The sequence below is a fragment of the Myotis nattereri genome, assembly GCF_964212035.1.
Source record: "Myotis nattereri genome assembly, chromosome: 16".
Lineage (NCBI taxonomy): Eukaryota > Metazoa > Chordata > Mammalia > Chiroptera > Vespertilionidae > Myotis > Myotis nattereri.
Window position 1 is genome coordinate 54,101,584 of NC_138091.1, and position 24,252 is coordinate 54,125,835.

A 24,252-nucleotide genomic window follows, 5' to 3' on the forward strand; every position below is an offset into this window, starting at 1 on the left:
CGCCCCGACTGAAATCCACGGGGCGATTTAGATGAGATCCAGCCGTGCCTCCGTTTCCTCACGGGTCCCTCTCGTGGGGCCCCCTCGAACTTTCTGCGTCCACCACCAACCACCCCCAGCCCTCCCAGCCTCGGTAGCCAAAGCGACCGTCCATCTTCCTTTTCAAACGGCGGGAACTTCACAGATCAGACCTCCCGCCCCGGGCCCTCTACTGCCTCTGGTGGTGGCCACCGTCTTACCCCCGGCTCCAGGGTCGCGCCGAAAATGCGGCCACCCCCAGCGGCTGTTGTTTTGGACTACGTTTCCCATGAGCCCTTTCTCAACGTCGCGAGAGTCCCAGCGAGAACGCCGAGAAGACTTGCGCGCAGGCGCGGCCCCGCCCTCTCCCCGAGGCCGGCCGCGTGGCTGGAAGTCATGGCTCCTTCTCTCCGGGCCCGGGTCGGCGAGCAGCCTCGGGCCTCAGGCCTTTGGCAAGGGTAAGGCTGCGGAAGCGGGAACACGGGGTCTTCTTTGGGCGGGAGCACACGTGGCCTCCCTTTTTCAGGGGCGAAATGGTGACGCCAAACCTCTCATCCTTCTGACAGGCTGGTTGGGAGGATTAGCTAAGATGTTGGATGAGAGCCCTGACCGGTTTGGCTCAGTGGCTAGAGCGGCGGCCTGCGGACTGAAGAGTCGGGGTTCGATGCCCGTCAAGGGCATGTACCTTGGTTGTGGGCACATTCCCAGTGGGGGGGGGGGGTGCAGGAGGCAGCTGGTCGATGTTTCTCATCGATGTTTATATCTCTATCCCTTTCCTTTCCTCTCTGAAAAAAAAAATCAAAATATATTTATTAAAAAATTTTTTAAAAAGATGTTGGATGAGAAAACGCTTTCCAAACGGCGCGAGGTTTTACGGTTGAAGGGAGAGAGCTCAAGCCCGCCTTAGAGGGGGCGGGTCCCGGGTCCGCCCGAGGCGCCGGCAGTGGCAGGTGTTAATTCAGGTCGCGAGCGTTCACGTCTGGACGCCTGACTTCCGCCTCAAGTGCCCGGAGAGCCGCCCCAACCAGTTTCTAGAGAATTCTGCATTTAGCCATCGACGGGACCGGAGACTTTGGAAAGCCGCGTTTCTACAAAGAACCTTACACGGTCATTTTTTCCTTCTCCGCAGGCCTGCCTGTAGCATCTGCGGAGACGGAAGCGGACCTGCAGGTTGAAGCTTAAAAGGACTGGAATGAATGGAGCCCCGAAATGAGTAAGAATGGCGGGGTGCGGGCAGGATCTGGGAGGGCACCAGGAATGAGAAAGCCGAGATGGTGGGGAGGCCCGTCACATACAGCCGTCCAATACTGCAGAGTAAGGTCCATTCTGTGCGCACATGCTGGCAGACATCTAGCCTCCGGAAGTGAGGGCTCTGTGCCCTGTGCCCGTGTGATGTGGGGGCCGCCAGGTGTCGCTGTTTGAAACTTAGTGGAAACCATTGCATGGGGGGGCGGGGTGAAGGGAGCCTTGGAAGGGGAGTCCGCCGGCTGGGGTTTAGAAGTGTGGGTGACAGCCCGAGCTGAGGATGACTTAAAGTTATCCCTGTCGGAAAGGGCTTCCTCTGTGAGGAGTTCTGACCTGCCGAGGCTCAGCTGGGTAAACGCCAGTCTTGAGAATAAATGCCTGCCCATTGTTTCTAGTAGAGTGAGACCTATGTTACCCTGTTTCTCCTTCCGGCTAAAGGTGTTGGCTGTGGGCTTTGAGAAAAGTCACGTGAGAACCATCGCCTTCAGATGTTGAGTGTAAGGATCTTCGTGATGGAGGTTTCTGTAAACGGTAAGGTTTTTAGCTCTTTCACTGACTCGTGTAGGTCACGACCTCTTTTAAGCTTTGGTCGCCAGATCTGGGAGATGTGCGGGTCTTTCCGGGTTGTCACTGCCCACCTAAGGGAAGTCAGTCAGGAACTCTTTGCTAGGCTCCTCGCCAAGCAGTCTCACGCACAGTATTTGTTACAACTGTCGTGAGAATTAGGTTAGACCAGTGGTTCTCAGCTGGGGGCAGGCGGTGTGGCTGGGATCCGGTGGGGGCTGCTCAGTATTCTGCAAAGCACAAGTCAGCGCCCGCACAAAGGCACCGTCCGCCCAGAATGTCAGTAGAGCTGAGATTGTAACCTGCATCAGACCAGCTTGAGTGATTTGAGCTCTAGCCTCGGCCGGTACCACATAACCACACAGCCTTGTTCATTCATTGGCAAAGCAGGGTCAGTGCTTCCCAGACCTGTCTGTGTGACAGAACCACCTGCGAAGTGTTACAATATACACATTCCTGGACCCCACCTCCAGCCCTGGGTGAGTGGGCCCAAGAATGACGAGTGGCAGTGTGGGAGCGGGCACGGAGGGCTCGATGATCGATCTACTTTTAGCCCGGATTTTTGTTACAGCGAGATTATGGGACTGGCTATGTTTAACCAGCTCTCGGGGGGCAGATCCATAATCCTCTGTCTTAAGAAACAGAAAGCCACATGCTGGCTCTGCACAGAGAGGAGTGAGAAAGAAACAGCTTCTTGGCCTCGGGCACCGTTCGTGGTGCCTAAAGGAGTAATCTGCACTTAACTAACACGGGAAAGACACTAGACCAGGGGTCCTCAAACTACGGCCCGCGGGCCACATGCAAATACAGATATTGTATTTGTTCCCATTTTGTTTTTTTACTTCAAAATAAGATATGTGCAGTGTGCATAGGAATTTGTTCATAGTTTGTGTTTTTTTTAAACTACAGTCCGGCCCTCCAACGGTCTGAGGGACAGTGAACTGGCCCCGTTTAAAAAGTTTGAGGACCCCTGCATTAGACTATATTACCCCTGGGCTCAGGTGGAAGACACGTGGTGCTGAGGGAGACCCTGACTTTCACAGGGCAGGAACTGCCCTGGCCAGTCTGGCTCACTGGATAGAGTGTTGGCTCTCAGACCAAATGGTCTTGGGTTCGATTCCTGGTCAAGGGCACGTACCTTTGTTGAAGGCTCGATCTCCGGCCCTGATTGGGATGCATGCAAGGAGGCAACCACTCAACCTGTCTTTCTCACATCGATATTTTTCTCTCTTCCGGCCCCCCCCCCCCCCCCAAATCAATGGAAGGATGTTCTCAGGGGAGGATTATCAAAACTAAAAGGGCATGAACTGTCGATGTGTCAGGTCTGGACACTGGGTACATCTAGCACTAGATATGGTCAGGTTTTGCCCTTGAGGGAAAGTACCTTCTAATCCAGTAGATTTGGTTGAATGAGCGTTCTCACAAGGAGTAAAGCAGAGTTTGGTGAGAAAAATAGTTGCATGTGCTGTGGGCTGGCAGATTGGTGGGAGCTGAGTCCGTGATGATGTAAAGTTATCCCTGTCTGAAGGCAAAGAGGCCTTCAGTGTGGAATTTGGATGTCTGAGACTCTGTTTCCCAAGTTTCTTTAGATAATTAGGCCTGGTTGGAAAGTGAGTTTCTTGAGTCGGTTTTTCTTTGCAATTTCTCACCAGGGTCGGTCCGGCCTTGGTTTCGCACCCGCGACGGACCCTCCAGGAGAAACCTCTACGCAGCAGTAAGTAGCCCTGGGCCTGGAGTGGGGTTTTTCCGCACAGCCTGGTGGGGTGGTCGTTTTGCTTCCCTGCCGGGACTTGGGGTTCTGCTAAGTGGCGAGGAGACTAACACAGGTTGTTTCTTTGTTAGACGCCTGCAGTGCGAGGCACTGAACTGAGCTGCTTTGCCCGAAGCAAGTGAAACCGGTTCCTCCCGCTGTAAGTTTCCTGTTTCCGTCTTACCTGCCTTTGTCCCTAAGAAGCCCCCAAGCCTATGATGGTTCGTTATCCCTGTCTGAACCTCTCACTGAGGGAGAACAGTCTGTTCTGAGGCTGACGGGTGGCTGGGCCCTGTGCTCTCACAAGTTCAGGTTTTATAAGGGATCACATTGAATGGACTCCAAAGGAAACTGGATACGTATCCCGTGGGGCCCCATGCCAGCGACTCAGCTCTCTGCAGCTTGAAGGCCAATGGCGTGGCTGCCGTCACGCTTTAGGCCCCTGGATTAATGTCTCTGAGGGACGGGCTATGTGAGAGATGGCAGAACTGGGCAGTGGCCAGGATTTGGCTTAGACTCTTGCTGGGGAACGAGAGTGCTTGTCATCTTTTGAGAAAACGGAGGGAGTCTGTCTGCAGCTGTGCAGGGAGAGTCCTGGGGCCGCTGGCCTCTCGCCTTTGCCCCCGGTCCTGCCCTAACTTCTATCACATGTCCCAGGTGCTTAGCACCAGGTCTAAGGTTGGCTCAGATCGCGCCGGAAAGGCATGGCTGGCATGTGGGCAGGAAGGGGGATCAGTGGCTGTGGACGTGGCTTAGTGCCAGCTTGAAGTGGCACCGCCTGAAAGTGGGGTGTGTTTGGGCTCTTTATATTCAAGGCCACATGTGATGGAAGCTATATTTGGGGTGAGGTCTGGTGAACCTGAAAACTGGACCCAGCAGCTACAGCCCAACAAACTGGAAGGGCGTGCTGCTAAGCGGGGAAGTCTGCACAAGTTTTACATCGGGAGCAGGTGATGCAAGTGTCCCCGGTGCTTGGTGGCTGGTCTTGACTGGCCACTTCCCAAACACTGCTGCCCCTCCCCCCTCCAGCACGGTCCCCTGAAAACAAGCTGCCCATCATCTGGGGCCTCACCGGCCGCATGGAACTACCTGATGGCACCCATCGTGCCTTCACGCACAGAGGCGTTCTGGGTTTGAACGGGCACCTCTGTGGCTGCCTTTTCTCTAACTTGGTGGATTCTTTACAGTTAGCCTTCGGTGTGAGTCAGTCTGTTGGCTGTTGTGTCAAATGATTCTCTGGTTTTACAGGTGACCTCCCCGTTGTGCCGGCCGGATCCGCGCAGCCTCTGTTGCTCATGTTAGTGCCTGTGAAGTGTTTCTCCCAGAGGAGAATCATTTCAGAGCTCTGTGGACTTCATCTTCAAAAATAGCCAGATAATTCAAGAGAAAATGAGTTTATCCCAGGAAATTAGTGAAATTGGGGTATAACTAAGAACACTGGGAAGCCGCAGCGTGGGGGTCGATATTTGTTGCTCGTGTATTGGCGGGACTGCGGTGACGGTGGATGGGGGGGAATGAACGTACTGAGTGTGCTCTTGCGGGAAGCAGAGGCTCCGCCTAGGAAAACATTTCTCAGAGCGGACTTCTTACGGCAGTGTGTCTTGGGCTTAACTTTTGAAGCACAAATAAACATTTTCAAATGACGGGCATTGTGGGTTTCAGATGGACACCCACGCAACAACAGTATATTGTGACTCAGTAACATTCCTTGGTAAATGAGTTTCACAGAATAGTTGGGTTTAAGGGTAACCAGGATGCAATCAGATGTGTTGGGGTGTTTGTAAGTTTCCTACTAAGTTGATTTTATGCCCCTTTAATGGGTGGCCACAGGCCAGGTCCTGGGCCCTGGGGGAGGGGTTGTTGCCGCCTGGGGAAGGCTGCCTACCAGCCAGCCGTGCGGAGACCACCACCCCCCCCCCCCCCCCACAGTGCGGGCATCAGACTGTCCTGGAAGCTGCCTGGTTGCTGGGTTGGGGGGCGGGATCCCAGGGCTTAAGAGCTGGGCAGTGATAGCTTGGCTTCCAGTAGGAGCCTGTATAATGCCTAAGTGAAACTGCCTATCAATTAAGTTCAAATTGTGGCACCATGATGTTCAATACAGAGTAAGGGGGTTCATTACAGGATGCCATCCTTTTGGTGACAAGGTGGCAATATATCTGTAACGGGCATCCCCTCAGGCAGGCAACCTTCTGTGCACTCGGCCCTGTCAAATACCAGAACCTTCCCGTGGTTCTGGAGTTCTCTGGTCTCCACACTACACCCCTGCATGGTATCACGGCGTGCTACTTCCACCTCAACACACAACGAACGAAGACGGCCATCCATCATTTATGCAATTACCCGGTTTCAGATTACATTCTGCCTTTTGTGCTGCCTCTTTCTCGTGGCGCTCATGTATGTCGGTCATGGTCTCAGAGAGGTGAAGATGCGGCCTTGAGCTGAATTGCCTTGGAGATCGCATGTCCGCGGGAGGACTGGCTGGGAGTGTGCAGGTGGCCGTGAGGGAGTGTGGCCGAGTCCTCCATTGACTTCCCAGTGCTGCTCAGCACCTGTTGGTCTTGAGGCTCAGCTCTGAGGTCCGGCTGCCCCTTGGGGAGGGTGACGTCACATCTTGGGAGTGTTCTCTTCCGTTTTAAACAAAGCCAGCGGGACAGTCCATTCTCCCTTGACCCAGGAGGTGTCTGTCTCAGACGTGGGAGCTTTCTTGGATGAACCAAGGGCAAGAAAGGGTGTTTCACAATGAACAGGCTTCAGTGGTAGTCACACACACCTCTGTCACCTGAGGGAAGGAGTGGGTCTCGGGGAGTTGGCCCCCAGCTCAGCAAGAATCAAGCTGGGTGCTGGTACAGCTGCAGGATGCCGGCCTTGTGCAGGTCCCACCACAGAGCTGCCTCCAGGGACAGATCGTGATTTGCATAGAATACCAGTGGCTGCTTAACTCGATCGAAGTAGTGGTCAGAAAACTTCCAGAAGTTACTTGTGATGAATCCATAGGCACTAACCTGGACAAAGATGGGCATTGAGCTGCTGCGTGCAGACTCGGGTCAAGTGACATGGATTCAGGAAAGCCCAGTCCCGCCCCCGCCCCCACCTACGCCTGTGAGGACGCAGGTGAACAATGGGTGCAGCTCATAAGTGAGTGCTGTACAGCAGGGACGAGGTGTAGGGCCAGGGCCCTGTGGCCTCAGTGGGGGTCGCTGCCTGCCTTTGAAAACGGCCGAGTCTTCCCTGTGGCTCCTATGGAACGTCTCTTGGAGTGACCAGCGATTGTGGGGGCGAGCCCTGCTGTCCCACCCACCTCTAAAGTGTCCCCATCAATGCGTGTCCTGGGGGAGGGGTCATGGAGAAGGCTGCTTTCAGAAGAGCAGTTTGTAATGTGTCTTGGATGCCATGTAGAGTGGCTGCCCTGGGACAAGGGCGTGAAAGAAGGAAGTGTGGGCAGGGCCCCTAAAGGACCCTGGGTATTGGATGCGACTCTCCCCTGCCTTCCCTAGACCCCTCCTGCAGCTGGGGATCAGGTCTGAGGTGCCGCCTCGTGTAGGCTCTGGGATAAGTCCGGTTCCGTTCACATCTGGACTCCGCTGCTGTAGATTCCCGAGAGAAGGCCTCTTACCTGGTCACAGGCATGTAGCGCTGTCAGCAGCATGAGGGCCCCGGTACTAGGCATATATAAGTCTTTAAATTTTGAGATAATCCGCTTTGATTTCAAAAACCTGGAAGCAAAACGGCATTGAAACTTGGACATCTGGGTCTTGCGCAGCAGCTTGGTAGTTACGCCATTGCAGTGATCGACCCGGAAAGGCCAGGGAGCTCCTGGCCCTGGCCCTTCTCCCATCGGGTCTCTTCTTGGGGAAACTCTGATCCTAAAGACCACCGTCTCCTTTGATTGAACCACCCCCTTAGATGACGGGGTGAGGAAGAGGAGCGGGCCCACCAGGAGCGCCACAGGGGAGCCCGCTTCCTCCTAGAAGCCTGCATCCAGCCTGACTCGTGCCACCTCCTGCCCTCCGCCCTGGGCTAGTGACTAACCACAGCGCTAGGGCACAGGCGGCCTGCGTTTAGTCTGAGACCTAAGCTTCTCCCTATCCCCACACTCTTGGCCAAGCAGGAACCACACAGGTCCTGTGACTGGAGTCACTGGTGAGGTAGCACAAGAGTGACACCCCCTCCCCCGTTGGTGACCACAGGCCCTGGCCTGGGCGTGTCTTCCTCTGCACGGGCTGTGACTGCTGGGCCCCCGCTGCCCAGGCCCACCTGGACCCTCACCCGCGCCCGGGGTGCTCGGCTCGGCTGCAGCAGGCTTCTCCCCAGCTGCTGCACTAGTGACACTTTAAAGGGCCCGGTTCACATCAGCCTAGGAGCCAGGAGGTCACGGTTTAATCCCGGTCGGGGCACAGGCCGGGATGCTGGCTAGATCCCCAGGGGGGGGCGTACAGAAGGCAGCTGATCAGTGATTCTCCCCCTCCCGCTCCCTCTCTGAAATCAATAAGAACACATTTAAAAATAAATAAAGGGCCAATCTTGGCTGCAGGGGCGTCCTGTGCATTACAGGATGTTCAGCAGCAGCCCTGGCCTCTACGTACTAGTGGTGCTTGCACTCGCCTAGTGACAACCAAAATGTTTCCAGGCGGACCAGTGGCCCCGCCCCGCCACGGAGAACCACGGGCAGGGACGCCGAGTGAGGTCGCGTCCTGTTCCCTGGCTCCTCCCTGTGCTCACCTTGAGCCTGAAGATGGCGGCAGCTCAGCTTCCGCTACTGCCCCGCACCTCATGGTAGCCCACACCCAGCCTGTGCCTCATAAACAGCCCTGGCGCCCCATCGGCGTGGCTCAGTGGCTGAATGTCGACCTATGAACCATGAGGTCTGGGTTCGATTCTTGGTCAGGGCACATGCCCAGGTTGCAGGCTAGATCTCCAACGGGGGGTGTGCAGGTGGCAGCCAATCAATGATTCTCTCCCATCGATGTTTCTCTCTCCCTTCCTCTCTGAAATCAGTAAGTTTTTTTTTTTTTAAATAAACAAACAGCCCTGGCAAATCGACCTCGAGTCCTTCCGGGTTTCCCGTTCCCCTGATTGGTGCCCACCACCTCCATCGAGGTGCTGAAGTAGTGGCTAAACCGCTAACAAGGCTTTGGCACCCGCTCGGCGTGTGGCTCTGGCTGGGTGAGAGCTGAGGGGCCTGAAGGGAAGGCCGGCAGTGCGGGGGCGCTGCCACCCCGACCACCTACCTCTCCGTCAGGTAGCTGATGAAGGCTGGATGGAGGAGCTTGAATTTGCCGGCAGAGGCTTCTGGTCCGAAATAGGTCTGAGGCCTATTTTGGGAGGAAGCGGACGGAGCGGTTCAGGCTCTCGTACTGCATGGAGAGGCGGCCGCCCGGGCGGCGGGCCAGGGAGCGGTAGTAGAAGCGCGGCTGCGAGTAGTAGCGGGAGAAGGGCGTGTAGAAGGTGGCGGGCAGCACCGAGGGCACCACGGGCGGCTTGGAGCCCACCAGCACGTCGGTGGGCAGCTTGTAGGTGAGCGAGCACGGGGGCGTGAACAGGTTGGGAGGCGTCGGGAAGTTGCTGATGGCGTTGGGGTAGTGGGGCGGGGGCTGGAGGAGAGGGAGGTAGAGGGCCTCGGGGGGTCGGGGGTGCGGGGGGGACTGGGCGGACTGGGGGGGCTGGCACAGGGGCAATGTAGACGTGGGGGGCTGGAAGAAGGGGGGCTCCCTCAGGAAGCGGGGCACGTACGGGGCGATCTGGGACGGGATTCCCGGAATGGAGCCGATGTAGGAGCCCGAGCCCATAGGGCTGTAGGAGGGGGACCTGGAGGAGCGCCCGGGGGGAGTCTGGGAGTTGTTCCGGGAGGCAGGCTTCAGGCCAGACTGGGAGGGGGACTTGGAGGCGGGGGGAGTGGCGGTTGGGGGAGATGCTCGAGATGCGTGTTGGGAATGAGGGCTGGGGTTCAGGGAGGGAGCCCGGGAGGGGGGCTGCGAGGGGGAGGGGGTAGGAGGGTGAGAGGGGGGGCGGGAGGAGGACCGGGTGGGGGTCGGGGAAGGGGCTGAGCCACCCGAGCTGGAGTAGGGCTGGTTGGCAGGGCTGCCGCTGTGGTTGGTCCGGGACTGGGAGGGGGACTGGGCAGGGGACGGATTGGGGGTTTGGGAGGGGGAGCTCATTGGTGTTGAGAAGGCTTGTGAGCACCCGAGGCCTCTGAGGCAGCACCCCCAAGAGCCTGGTCCCCGCCCATGTCACAAAGCCCACTCTCATGACCCCTGCAGCATTGTGAGCAATTGTTGGGTCATCACAGGGCGGGCGGGGCGGGGAGTAGGGCGCAGGGCCAGCCTGGGGGTGCTCTCCTGGCCTGGGAGGGGTTCACTTTTAAGGAGCCCCTTAGCAGCTGCGCTTCCAGGGCGGGGGCTGAGGTAGGCGGTGGTCATTGTGTGGCCAGGGGTGGGGTAGATGTCCCAGGACCGGATTCAGGGACTGCCAGCAGCGCCAGGAGAGGGCGGCGTGGAGACCGGCTCACCAGCACCGCAGGTCCGGCCGTGGAGCCCGCGTGTGCCGGCTGGTGGCGGGCTGCTTTGGGGACAGCAGCCTGAAGCTCAGAAGCAGGTCTGCCTGCTCCGTTCAGAAAAGCCTGCGGCCTGCGGCCGGGCGGACCGGGAGGCGCCGGGGGACGGGAGGCTTACCTGGGCTCTCCTGGCGGGAAGGAGCATCAGCCCAGAGCTCTGGGATCTGCTCCCCCACCTGCCCTCCTGATGGGGGGGAGGGGTCTCAGGAGCAGCGATGGCCGCGGCATGACCACGCCCTGCCCCCGCGTGGCTGCTCACCTGTCACCTTTATCGATGCCACTGGGGACGCGCACACCCAGAATGGCCGATCTCAGCATCACATAGTCACGGAGGTCTGAGGGGATGAAGATGTAGCGCAGGTCCTGTCGGGACAACAGGGACACGGAGCTCGGGGGGGAACCAGGCCACGTCTAGGTCCTGCTCGAAGGGACGGGCCTCCCCCCAGTCCTGCCCCGACAGGCGCGCTCAGCCTGGCAGTGCCCTGCTCAGGAACTGGTGGGTGCGGCCCGTGCTCTCGAATCCCGTGGTGCCCTTCCCTCCGGAGGCGCAGCTCACTTGCCATCCCGAGGACGGGCCGGCTTAGTGCCGAGGGGCCGCGAGTTTCTAATGAGTAGGAAACCCTGGGGTGGCGGTGAGATCAGGCCGGGGAAGGCACCGCCTCCCTCCTCTGGGGTCACTGTCACGAGGACGCCAGCAGCCAGAGGCCTGTGTGTCAAGGGCCTTCCTTCCGATGACTGCAGCCACCTGAGAGGCCCTGAGCCCAAACCACTTTGCTAAGCTGCTTCCAAATTCCTGACTCATTGCAATTGTAAGATTATAAATGTGTGTGTTTAGAGCGACTAATACCCGGCTGGTGCGGCTCAGTGGTTGAGCGTTGGCCTCTGAACCAGGAGGTCACGGTTTGATTCCCGGTCAGAGCAACATGCCCAGGTTGTAGGCTCAATCCCCAGCGGGGGGCGTGCAGGAGGCGGCCGATCCATGATGCTCTCTCATCATTGATGTTTCTATCTCTCTCCCTCTCCCTTCCTCTCTGAAATCAATAAGAACCTATTAAAAAGTAAAGAAAGAAGCTACTAAGTTTAGGGGGGTATTTTGTTACACAGCAGTGGGTAACTCATACAGGTACTGTGGCCACATCAGAAATGAAGCTACCCCACTTGGTTCTGTCACGAGCCAAGAGAAGTTCTACTGTGAGACTATGGGGCACAGACACTGGCTAGGACACTCCTTCATTTCCTCCTCAGAGGAGGAAGCTTCTAGAAACCCAACCCGCTCTATAGAGCATCACAGGACCCCTTATCCTGGGATCTCCCTAGCCCTGCACGGGGCACCCAGACCTTCTTGAGGGGAAGTGTCGTTCTAGAAACTGGGTGTGGTTGAAGGAAGCTGTGGGTAGCAGATGCGAGTTCCTCTGGGCATGTTCCTCAGTCTCATTGAACCTCAGCTCCCTGCACAGGCTGCTGTGAGAATTCAGAAGGCACACCCCCTATTCTGGGGGTAGCATGGGAGACTGGGAACCCCAGGTCTGGCCAGAGGGGCCTTGCACCGCTGCCAGCTGGAGATGGCTGCCCTGATGGCAAGGCCAGTGCTGGGAGCCGAGGAGCCCTGGAGGGGAGTCTGGGTTTGGACCCCAGTGCTTAGCCTCCTCACCAGGACAGTGGGCTGCGGGGCGTATGGCGGTTGCCTGGCACCCATCAGCTCTCACTAAATGTTCACCATTCCCACCAGTCTAGAGCGGTGCAGTGCCACCTGAAGCAGCGGGGCATCCCTGCCCGGACCTCCTCCTCAGTAGCTTCCTCCCCGCGCCCAAGGTCCTGGCACAGTCCCCACCAGTAGCCCGGGGCTCGGGAACCCTGGGCTTCCCGTGGAGGGGCTCCGGGAACCGTGGCGCCCATCAGGCCTCACCTGTCCTCGCGGCACGGAGGTGAAGCCCGCTGTTCTGTAGGCGATGAGCGAGTTCTTCATCGTGTTCACAGTGAACCCGTAGAAGGAGGTCTTGGTGCCCACATCCTTCTCGAAGCCTTTGATCACAGCACCATTGAGTCTGGTCCAAACAGAGGCCCGTTGGCCTGGCGGTCACCCCACCCTGTGTGCGACTCCCACCCCCAGGCCCCGCCACCCCTGTCCCCAGCCGCACAGACCACTTGCTGTGCCCACAGCAGCACCAGCACCCACGCCTCCAGACCTCAGGGAAACTGTGCCATGGGCACATCTGTCCTGGGGCTTCCTTCCTCTCAGGCCCCGTGGCATGTCTGTCTGCACAGGCCTGTGTCCATGCCTGTCTGCCCGTAACAACTGCAGAGCCGCCTGGGGCTGCTGCCCTGCCCACACCGTGGAAGATGCTCCCACGGGGGACAGCTCGTCCCCCCTCCTCCCTGCCCTTGCTCTGCATACCTGAACACGTAGTCGTGGGCGTCGATGTTGGGACCCTGGCGGGAGCCGTTCAGGATGCCCCCGTTACCCACCACGGCGCACCGGATGCAGTCCCTGCGCGGCTCCCTGGAGCCTAAGAGCTGGGCGCTGTCTGAGCTGTTCAGAAGGCTCAGGGTGGAGGCGATGTCTGTGGGTCGGGACAGGGACCTCATGCAGAGGCTGCTGGCATCGGGACAACAGCCCCTCCCAGGAGGCACAGAGGGCGGGAGGGGATGCACTGTCAGTGGGGCGTGAGAAGGGAAAAGGGGCCGGTGGGGACAGGTGTGGCTGTGCCCACGGTGCCTCTGGAGACCGAGTTCCAGAAGGAGTAACCTGGGCATGCGGTGGGGGCAGAGCTAACGGGGAGCGTCTGACAGCAGCACAGTCAGCAGGCTGCGTGGGGCCCCGTGCCCTGTCTCAGCCACCTTTGGGCACGGGCACCTTAGCCTTTATGCCAGGGAGGCCCCAGGATGGTGGGAGCTGCTGGGGGTGGCAGGGAGCCAAGCCCCTCTTGCTGATCCCCTGGTGCTTGTGGGGCAGGAAAGTAAACAGGAGTCGCACAGCTTGGGGGTGGAGCGCAGGCTGAGGGTTACCTTGGCGAGGGAGCCCCTGCCAGCCGTAGGGGGCTCGGCGCTGGCTCAGGCTGTCCCAGAGCTCCTGGGAGAAGAGGCCCGCGGCCAGCAGCACTGGCTGGGAGAAGTTGAACAGAGCCCGGAAGTGGGGGTCCTGCTGAACGGCCTGAGCAAGCGGGTATCTGCAGGGCCTGCCCTGTGGGCGAGAAGATGGGAGGCTGGACTGGGGCGGGTGGGCGGGGCCTCCAGGAGCTCCAAGGCCTCCCCCTCCAGACCTGGGGACCAGAGAGCTTTCTGGGTTTCCCCTGCCCAGCCCCTGGACGCCACATCTCTGTGGCCTGCTGGCTCTGCCTCCTGCGCCGGCTCCTGCACCTCACTCCCGGGGAACTTCGGGGCGTGTTCCCACGAATGGGTGAGACCTGCCCGCCTTGGGAGGAGGCCGCCAGCCAGGGCTCTGGATCCTCGGCCTGGACCAAGCCTGGGACTTATCCCGCGAGCTCTGGCCTCTTCACCGCGGGGAGGTGAGACGGGCTGCAGGAGACGCACGTGCGCGTCCTTCTTCCAGCCGCTGCCTACTCTGCGTTGAGCGGTGTCCTCCCGAAGTTCCTGTCTGCCCAGACCCTCGGAATGCGGCCTTATGTGGAAACGGGCCTGTGCAGATGTAGGTTGTTACGATGAGGTCACACTGTGTTCAGGTGGGTCCCAAGTTCAGTGCCCTTCTAAGGATGACGACAGGCGGAGAGTGAGTGATGCGGCTACCAGCCGAGGTGTGTCTGGGCCCCCAGGAGGTGCAGGAGGCCAGGACGGGTCCCCCAGACAGTCCTGCGGACGCCTTGACTTCAGACTTCGAGCCTCCAGGACTGTGCGAGCAAACATCTCTCGGTTTAAGCCACCGAGTTTGGTCATGAGCTCCAGGAGCCCTCAGAAGCCTCACGGAGCCTGGGCACAGGGACCTGGAAGGAGGCAATACCGAACAGGCACGGTCCGTCCGCCTGCAGCCCCCAGGGCAGATCCCACAGCCGCGGCCGGGACTGCTCTCCCCACCGAGGGGCCTCTTGTTACGGTGCTGGTTGGATCAAAGGCACTGAGGGAAGAGCTGCGTGTGGTCGTTCCTGCTGTACTGTGAAGACTACCACCCTGTGCCGGACTGCAGTCAGGCCCCCGGGCTTGGGGAAAGGGGGCTGGTGGCCCAGCACTCACACACTTGGCCCGGGACGCACGCAGCCCACAGAGGTGGGAGCGCGGTTCACACTCGGCGCCTCAGGACGGAGCGCTGCCAAGTATGGGCTTGACCTCGGAAAGTCCCTGTGGATGGGCGTCCGCGGTGGCGGCTGGTGAGCTATTATGGCAGAAAGAGGGTTTAACACGCGATGGAGCAGGTGGCACGTGCGCGTTTGTGAATTCCTTCGATGTCCCTTCGGCGGGGTGGTTCTCCGCATTTAACCCGGTGTTCTCACTGGCCATCGCTCAGAAGCAAACACAACATCTGTGCGATGCTCAGACTGTTTGCTAAGGTGTCAGTCTTGTCGGAACTTTGAGGTCATGTTTTCATAGCCAGCGCTCTAGACGGACATAGCGGGACCTAGCGGGGCAGCGTCACTGCTGCTCCGCCTCCCAGGGCCCGTGAGCGAGGCTCCAGGCGAAAAGCTCGTGTCTGTACCCATCAGGAAGGGCGGTGCTGCCCTCGGGCATCTGGCTCACTTTTCTCTCAGGGACCTGGTGGCAGTTTCCTTCTTCACCGTGGCCCCCAGGAAGCTCAGAGCCAGCCATCTGGCCTGTCTCACGCCTGGGGGCACTTTCTCAGGCGCTTACCGGCCACCTCATTTCCCAACCTTTATTTTCCTTCGCACATTTATTTTACTCTTTTCATGTTTTTGCCTTGTTATATGTATGTATGTATTTATTTTAAAAATATATATTTTATTGATTTTTTACAGAGAGGAAGGGAGAGGGATAGTTAGCAACATTGATGAGAGAGAAACATCAATTTAGCTGCCTCCTGCACACCTCCTACTGGGGATGTACCCGCAACCAAGGTACATACCCTTGACAGGAATCGAACCTGGGACCCTTCAGTCCGCAGGCCGATGCTCTGTCCACTGAGCCACACTGGTTAGGGCATTGTTATATGTATTTAAAAGCTACCTCAAAGCCTCCTTTTAAACCAGATGGGGATGTATATCATTTAGCATCAAGCATCTTCAGGGGGAAAGGACTTGAGGAATGTAAAGACGATCTGGCCCTGGCTTGTGTTGCTCAGTGGATAGAGCATTGGCCTGTGGACTGAAGGGTCCCGGGTTTGATTCTGGTCAAGGGCATATGCCCAGGTTGCAGGTTCGGTCCCCAGTAGGGGGCGTGCAGGAGGCAGCCAATCAATGATTCTCTCTCATCATTGATGTTTCTATCTCTTTCTCTCCCCTCCTCTCTGAAATCAATAAAAATATATTAAAAAAAAAAAAAAAGACTTGGCCAAGCGCTCGGGAGATGCTCGAGGACACCTGTCCGCCCGGCTCTGCTGCTCAGTGGTTCAGAGTCGGTTCTGGGGTCAGACCGGAGGCTCAAACCCCGGTACCGCCTCTTCTCCCCGAGCGGCCTGAGCACGGTGCCTGGCCCTCTGTGCCACATTCTGCCATGAGGCTTATGTCTGAGACGCAGGTCACGTGCTGGGGATGGCACCTCGGCCACAGCCACCATCGACTCTTAGCTACAGAGCCGGGCACACAGGGCTCATCTTCCCAGGCTGTGGTGTCTACTTTAAATGTGACTTTTATGGTAAGAAGACATTGGGGGGAGTGGGGTCTCAAATTCACAGGCCTTTTAAAGATAGATCACAGGACTTCCAAGAAACGTCCAGCTGCCGAGTGTCCTCCTGGGTGTGTGTCTCCCCCTCCTGCCCGCTAACTCAGAAGTACAGCGTAGCCGACCATGGTACCTTCCTTGTCCCAGAATCCGCTGCCTTGGGTCTGGTGAATGCTTGAGATGCTGTGGTGTACCTGGGAGAGAAGGCACACGTCAAGGGGTCTGGCTCCGTCAGGGTCAAAGGCGTCCGTCCCTATTTCTGACGCTATTTCTGGGCTTGGATTCTTGCCCGTGCCTCGCTCTTTAGGCCCAAAGTGCTCCCGCACAGTTACGTCTGACGCTGTATGAGCCCTCGGCAAGCAGCAGCAATGCGGACTTTACAGGGACAGTGGGTCAGTGCTGCTTGGTTTCTCAGTGGTTAGAGGTCAGCCCTCTGACCGACGGGTTGAGGGTTCGATTCCCAGGCATGTACCTCTTGCAGGTTTGATCCCGGCTCTGGTCCAGGCACATGCAGGAGGCAACCAGTCCATGTGTCTCTCTCACATCAATGTTCCTCTCTCTCTCCCCCTCCCCCCACCCTTCCACACTCTCTCTCTCAAGATCAATGGGAAAAAATATCCTCAGGTGAGGATTAAAAACAAACAAAAAGGATGAAAGAGGAATCCTGCCAGCCCCCTGGAATTGTGACTGTATAAAGGGTTGCCCTTGTGTGTGTGTGTGTGTGTGGGGGGGGGTCACCGTGGCTCTTGCCCTCAGGGTCAAGGTAAAGGGCAGGTCTGCAGCCGACTCCCAAAATCCGTAGTCCATGATCTTGGGAAGTTACTAAACTTGGAACCTGAGTCCTGTCTGGCCAGCAGGGATAATCAGGGATCATCGGATTGATGTGACCGATAACCCTATCACGTGTCACCCAGCTGTGAGTTCTAACAGAGCACCTGTTATCTCAGCCTGCCAGTCCTCTACCCACATGTTGCTGTGGTTACCAGCCTCTAGGCCAGGGGGGAAGGGGCTGAAGTTATGGCCCAGCCCCACCTCCCAGGCGGCCCCAGGGCAAAGGGGAACTGGAAAGGAGGGCAGGAGAGGGGCCCTTGCCCATTGGAGGGGGTCGGGCCTCCCGGACCCCTGCCCTCTGCACAGGAGCCTGGGGGGGTGGTTGGGGTGTGCAGTGTGTGGGGAACAAAGGCGCTTGTTGTTTGCTTCTGGGCACCCAGGCAGCCAAGTCACAATGAAAGTCTGTGACCTGCCTCCCTGCAGGTTTCTGAGACCCTGGAGGGCAGGATGGAGAGGGCAGGGTGGGGAGGGCAGGGCGGGCACCTCCCCCAGACCGGGCCACCTGGCCACCCGCCTACCCACACAATCCTGTAGTTCCTGTCTGTGGGCACAGCAGGGCCTCTGGGGAGGAACTGGGGCGTTTTTCTCGGCCTTGACCCCACAGTGAGCTGAAAAGCAGCGGCCAAGGCCCCATCCCTGAGACTCTGAGCTGATGGGCGGGCCCTTCCCGGGGACTCTAACAGGGGCCAGCCGGAGGACAGCCTGACAGGACCAGGGCAGGATGCAGCCAGGAGGGGAGGGGTGCAGGGGATGAGGTGGGGACTCGCCCCGATTCCTCGTGCTGCCCTGCTCCCCCCAGTCTCAGGGAGGCCTGCTCATCTAGGGCGCCCTCAGGACCAGGTCTCCTCCCAGCCCTGCGCAGCTCTTAGGATCCCAGGGCTTCCAGACGCCTGCTGGGGAGGGGAGGAGGGAGGGTGCCTGCGGGAGGCAGCCCATCAGTGTGTGTGCGCGTCTTCCTCTCCCTCCCTCTCTCCACTCGCTCTAAAAATCAATGGGAAAATATCCTCAGGTGAGGACTAACCAAAAATAAACAAATACATACATACATATACACATACTAGTATAGAAATAAAAAAGCTTTGTTGAGGTATAATGGATGTTCAGCAAACCTCATATTAAAAGTGTATTCAATACTTTCAAAGGACGTTTAACTGTATTTTATTTATTTTTTGTTAATCCTCACCAGAGGATATTTTTTCCATTGATTTTTAGAGAGAGTGGAAGGGAGGTAGGGGAGAGGAGAAAGGGAGAGAGAGATCGAGATCGATTAGTTGCCTCCCACACACGCCCTGACCAGGGCCACACTGGCAGGGCTATCTGTATTTTAAAGCATCTTTACATAAAGCCCACAAGATCCCCTTCCTGAATAGCTCCCCCTCTCCAGGCCTTTTCCTGTGTAATTTCTGGCCACAAGGCGCTCCCATGACTTCAGGCATGCCCTGCTGGCTGGAGCCCCCTTTATTCTAAAGGGACTGAGCGCACATTGTTTTGCAACGTTGGGCGTCCTCTGACCCTAGTCCCTGGGAGCAGGCACTGATTGTGCTTTCATCCTGTCACACCTGCAGCCAGTAGCAAGGCTGAGCGAGGACGGGACAGGTGCGAGGGCGCTGGGAAGGGAGAGCCTGGGAAGGGAGAGCCTGCGCCCGGAGCCTCGCAGGGCGGCGGGCGCCCTTGCACCGCGCATCGGGCTCGGGCGCGGCTCTGTCCGCTTTCCAGGGTAAAGCCAACCCTTGGCAGGCTGCCCCAGTGGCCGGAGTGCTCACCGCCAGCGCCAGGCTCTCGGGTTGCTCCTCGTGGGGCGCACATGAAAGGCAGGTGCCCAGGGCGCCGGGAGGGGCCGAGCGCAGGAGGCTCAGCGAGGAGAACCTGAATGGAGCCCAGAACTGGCCCCTGTTCCCTGGGGGCGGCCACCTCTTCGTGGGATCCGGCCCAGGCGGCGCTTATCAAATAAACAGAACAAACAGCCGGGCGAGAGGGAGCCGCCCGGGCAGGCAGACACGGCGCCAGCGGGAAGGATGGCCCGGCACCGCCGAGTGGGGATCCGGGCAACGTTGGAACCGGAAGACTTGGGTCCTTGCCCCCAAAGTAGTTTGAAAAGACGTGACCGAGGGAGAGTTCCCCACAAACGGGATGTTCCGATCGGACGCGGATGACCCCGCCAACTCTGGTCCATCAGGGGTTTCTCGGGACGGAGGGGAGTCACCGCACAGGCTGTCGCCCGCGGGTCGCTCGAGCGCACGGGAAGGTGCCCCTCGGACGGAGGCTGTCGGTCCCGGGCACCCGAGTGGAGGTTCAAAGGGCCGCCGCCGGGGTCCCCGCTGGGGGTCGCCCCAAAGAGGCCGTCCGAGGGCCCTGGGCTGGCCCTGCCCGCCCGTCCCTGCGCCCGCCCGCCGGGTTAGTTACGCGCGGCAGCCCTACCTGGCTCCGGCCCGGAGCCCCCGGTGCGGCCTCCCCGCCGCGGAGAGGAGGGTGAGGAGGATCCCCGAGGAGACAGCCCCGAGCAGCAGCAGCCGCCAGAAGAGCGGGCCGCGCGGGAGCCCCATGCAGCGCTGCCAGCGGGCGCCCCGTCTGGTCTCCGCAGCACCGCGCGCCGGGCCGGAGCCTGGGAGCCAGGCGGCTTCCCGGAGGCAACGGCCCTGCCCGGCCCCGCCCTGCCCGCCCCCGCCCCCGCCTCCGCCTCCGCGGCCTCCCGCCCTGCCCGACCCGGCCTCCGGAAGCCACCCCACCGTCGGGTGGAGCGGGAGGCGGGAGTGTCGCCCCGCCCCGCCCTGAGCTGCCCGCGCCCCTGGCTCCGCCCTGTGCCCGGAGGCCCTCGAACTGCGGGCACCTCCGCTGCGCTCCCGCCTGGTCCAGCCTGGGGCTGGGCCGGGCGCCTTCCGGTGCCGTCCATGGGAGGCACGTGGGGGCTTTGGGGCGCAGGGAGACACCCCACCTGCCGCCGAGGCCTCGCCCTGCGTCCGTCCTGCGAGGGGGGGGGGGGCACCCCTCGGAAGGGCGCTCAAGTAGAGTCGGTGTAACCCGGCCAGCGTGGCTCTGGTTGACTACCGACCCATGAACAGGAGGTCACGGTTCCCCGGTGGGGGGCGTGCAGGGGGCAGCCGGTCCGTGACTCTCCCTCATCACTGATGTTTCTGTCTCCCTCTTCCTTCCTCTCTGAAATCCATACAAATATGTATAAAAGGAAAGAATAGCCAAAACCGGTTTGGCTCAGTGGATAGAGCGTCGGCCTGCAGACTGAAGGGTCCCGGGTTCGATTCCGGTCGAGGGCGTGTGCCTGGGTTGCGGGCACATCCCCAGTAGGAGATGTGCAGGAGGCGGCTGATCGGTGTTTCTCTCTCATCGATGTTTCTGGCTCTCTGTCTCTCTCCCTTCCTCTCTGTAAAAAATCAATAAAATATATTTTAAAAAAAAAGGAAAGAATAGTTGGGGCGGGGCACCTTGGGCCTTTCCAGAATTTGGGGAATTGGGTGTAATGAGCCGGTTCACCTGAGAGCGGGCGGATGGAGGACCGTCGTTGCACCGGGTTGACGGTGGGCAGAGCCTGGGGGGGGGGGGCTGCGGGGGGCGGGGGGGGGGGCTGCGGCTGAGCGCCCACTCACTTAAGGACTGTCCTTGGCGGCCAGGATCCGCATCGCACTGCATTCCCTTTAGGAAACGGAGGTCTCAGCCGCAGGGAGGGCACCTGAGAGGTCTGGTCAGGGCTTCCGTGCCACCAGGAGCAGGGGCAGTTTGGGCACCTGTGCTCTTGACCCAGAGCCCCCCCAGGTGGTGACAGTCGGTGAGATGGGATATTCTCCAGGGGCAGTGTTCCTGGTCAGAGACCTGAAACCTGTGAAATACCCCAGCGCCCGGATCGGTCAGGACCTTCCCCAGCCTTCTGTTCTCACCTGTCTGCTCTCACCTAGCCAATTGCAAGTCCTCCCCAAAGCTTCCTGGAGCCCGTGCCAGTGGTCAGGAATGGGTCATTTAGTCTCAGTTCTCATAATTAAAAAAAAAAATGCATTGCCTGGCCAGTGTGGCTCAGTGGTTGAGCATCAACCTATGAACCAGAGGTCACAGTTCTATTTCTGGTCAGGGCACAGAGGAAGGGAGAGGGAGAGAAGGATAGACACAGCAATGACGGGAGAGAATCACTGATAGGCTGCCTCCTGCACACCCCCTACTGGGCATGTGCCCCCACCCTGGGCATGTGCCCTTGACCGGACTCAAACCTGGGACCCTTCAGTCCGAAGGCTGATGCTCTATCCACTGAGCCAACCAGCCAGGGTGAGGCTATTTCTAGGGAGAGTGGAAGAGAGAGGAAAAGACAGAGAAACATCGATGTGAGAGAAACACAGCAGTTGATTGCCTCCTGCACACACTCTGACCAGGGCCCAGGCCAGAGAGGAGCCTGCAGCCAAGGTACATGCCCTTGACCGGAATCGAACCAGGGATCCTTTGGTTGCAGGCTGACACTCTATCCACTGAGCCAAACCAGCCAGGGCAAAAATATATTTTTTTTAAAAAAAGAAGAAATGGGACACTTTAGATAATATATTGTAGCAACTCTGGTACTGGTAGCCCCCTCCCGGCCCAGGCTTGTGATTTGCTTGTCTGTTTAGTGATTGGCAGGCTTGTTTTTGTGAAGTGCCCACCCCCACGCCCTTGAGGCGTTATTTGATGTTGCTGTGCAGAGAGGAGCAGTTCGGTGCACCCACTGTCCCCTGGAGGCAGCGTGGGCGGGTCTGTTCATCTCTTTCCCTGGCCACCCAGCAGTTAAGCTCCACTCAGTGCCCGCTGGTTGCCCTACGTTTACAAGATTGGCGCGGAGTTGATCATTATTATGTGATATTAAAAATTATATAGGTTATTATCTATAGGAGCTGCAAATGGCAGCTCGTTACTCAATTCTTTTTACTTTGTTTGTTTTGTATATGCTTGAAACTTTCCATCTCAAGTTAAATTTATTTCTTTGTCTGAATGTGAAATAAACCTCATCAGATTCTTTAGAAATAGAAAGTCATCGCCCTAACCGGCTTGGCTCAGTGGATAGAGCATTGGCCTGCGGACTGAAGTGTCCCAGGTTCAATTCCGTTCAACGGCATGTACCTTGGTTGCGGGTACATCCCCAGTAGGGGGTATGCAGGAGGCAGCTGATCGATGTTTCTCTCTCATTGATATTTCTAACTCTCTATCCCTCTCCCTTCCTCTCTGTAAAAAAATCGATAAAAATATATTTTTAATAAAAAGAAATAGGTCATTATTAAGTTGAATTAAAATCTTGAAAAGTAGCCCTACCCGGTTTGGCTCAGTGGATAGAGCGTCGGCCTGCGGACTGAAGGGTCCCGGGTTCGATTCCGGTCAAGGGCATGTACCTTGGTTGCGGGCACATCCCCAGTAGGGGGTGTGCAGGAGGCTGATCGATGTTTCTCTCTCACCATGTTTCTTACTCTCTATACCTCTCCCTTCCTCTCTGTAAAAGAAAATCAATAAAATACATATTTAAAAAAAATCTTGAAAAGTATATATAGATACTTTTCCCTTAAGAGGTGGATTATGATTTTACAAACCTGAGTAATGAAAATTTCAAGTATTCCGTGTTCTGAAACAATCCTGTGTAAGATCTTTGTAAAAACACAAAGATTCGTTTATTTCTCACCATCTGAAATGGCATGGATTTCAAGTTCCTAATCAACATTTATTAGATGTTGTAATTATATATCACAGGCTGGGTTTGTCATTGCAATCAGAATCATTTTTAGGTGATTAATTATTTTATGAAGAAAAAAAAAAGCCATGATGGGCATCGTTCCCGTTGTATTTCAGGAATCTATGAGAGGACAAATGTATGCACTGAATTGAGCTGAGTCGAAACTGAGCTTGCAAAAAGAAAACAGGTTGATGACTGAATTTTAAATATTAGCTGCGATGTTCTAGGTCTGGGATTAGCGCTTGTGATTCAGACAATTAGAGCCCAAAGCTTTTCAAGATTTAAAAGGATTTTTAAATGTTTTTTTCTATAGACCTATTACTGGGAGGTTTTTTTCCAACCTCTTGGAAATGTTAATTTCTTAAAAAGATAAATGATTTGTCAGAAATGAGCAGCCAGTTTTGACAGCAGACAATTTATTTGCCTACTTGCATTATTCAGTGCAAGCGATAAAGTTTTGCACAGTTGCAATTGGTTGTGGTAACAATAGGAAACAAAAATGTTAAAATTACAAAATCTAAAATGATTTTATCATTCATCTCAATTGCGCTGCCACAATGTACTTATTCTAATGCATTAACTACTTTAAAATAAATCAGTGATTTTAAGTATTTTCAGTCTATGGTACTTAAAACTATTCCCAGCATTTTTTTTTATTAGTTTGGAGTCCAGATTGAGCCTTTTTCCATCTCGGTCCTAAATACTTTTCAAATCTGTGTTCATCCCTCCAGCCCTACTACCTGCCAGTGGCTGCCTCTGCTTGCAGTACAGTTGTCTTCTGATTCCCCCCGTCTTCCCTTTTGTCCTTCCACGTTCACTTGTCACTCAGCTCGCGGCCACTGGGATGTACATGAGGTGGAGACTCACCATCTCTCTCCTCTGCTTGAAGCGTGTTTGTGGGTCCACATCGCTGACAGTGATTCGCGAGCGTGAGGGCACATGTAGAGGAAAGCCCTGCCCTCCAGGTCGAGAGCCATGGCCGGAGTTAAAGGATGACAGCGTACGTAACGGTACGTGCATATGTGGGCACTGGGACCACATGGCGGTACTTGCTCAGCAGAGCCCAGCTGACGAAGAAGGCTTATAGTAAAATTTTATTTATTTTTTAAAATATATTCTTATTGATTTCAGAGAGGAAGGGAGAGGGAGAGAGAGATAGAAACATCCATGATGAGAGAGATCGGCTGCCTCCTCACACCCCCTACTGGGGACCAAGCCTGCAACCTAGGCCTGTGCCCTTGACTGGAATTGAATCCGGGACCCTTCGGTCTGCAGGCCGATGCTCCAGCCACTGAGCCAAACTGGCTAGGGCTATAGTAAAATTTTAAAAGAACATCATTAAACTAAAAACACTAAACATTCTTCACAGGCTTCTGGATGAAGATGACAGAGTGGACATATGCATCCAGTTACATTCCTTCCTGAAACCCCACTCAGATGCTAATACAGGAATTTTTGAGAGCATAAACCCACAAAGCAGGGAGGAGAGGATTGGAGGCCACAGCAACACAATCCCGGAAATTGAAAGCAGAAGATAAGAGGTACCGGATTTCACTTTTCAAGATAGCTGAACACTCAGAGTTTGGTGGGAAGCCAAGAACCGAGGCAGTTTATACGAACGGGTTAGGAATATTGGGCATTTTGGAAATGGGGTGATGGGGTTAACTATAATAAGGACTGGTGGAAAGCTGTTTAGGATGATTCATTTCCATACACTCCTCAGCCACTTGTCTGCCCCGCCCAACCCTGGCAACAGACCAGAGGTTTTTCCCCCTGGAGAGTTCAGTGGAGCCTTGCTTGGTCTGAAGGATACCAAGCAGC

At 56.9% G+C, this 24,252-nt stretch overlaps 1 protein-coding gene and 1 long non-coding RNA gene across 3 annotated transcripts; one reads left to right on the forward strand and one right to left on the reverse strand.

Moving 5' to 3' along the window:
• Positions 1–383: 383 nt before the first annotated feature.
• On the forward strand, positions 384–5,262 carry LOC308532765. Its single transcript, XR_013996999.1, has 6 exons — positions 384–476; positions 1,148–1,231; positions 1,702–1,794; positions 3,480–3,541; positions 3,670–3,737; positions 4,826–5,262. It is a non-coding gene; the product is annotated as an uncharacterized lncRNA (long non-coding RNA).
• On the reverse strand, positions 5,219–19,374 carry ST6GALNAC2 (ST6 N-acetylgalactosaminide alpha-2,6-sialyltransferase 2). 2 transcript variants are annotated; one of them, XM_081110330.1, is made up of 9 exons: positions 19,161–19,374; positions 16,045–16,105; positions 13,134–13,308; positions 12,523–12,688; positions 12,034–12,172; positions 10,387–10,490; positions 8,806–8,889; positions 7,191–7,290; positions 5,219–6,579 (listed from the first exon to the last, which is right to left on the reverse strand). In XM_081110330.1, exons 1-9 carry the CDS (start codon positions 19,283–19,285, stop codon positions 6,406–6,408), a joined length of 1,128 nt encoding a protein of 375 aa, XP_080966456.1. In that variant the 5' UTR covers positions 19,286–19,374; the 3' UTR covers positions 5,219–6,405. The 2 variants fall into 2 exon arrangements, 1 of the variants encoding a protein (XP_080966456.1); XR_013996998.1 differs by having other exon boundaries at positions 5,890–6,579; positions 8,806–9,084; positions 19,161–19,340.
• Positions 19,375–24,252: the final 4,878 nt, after the last annotated feature.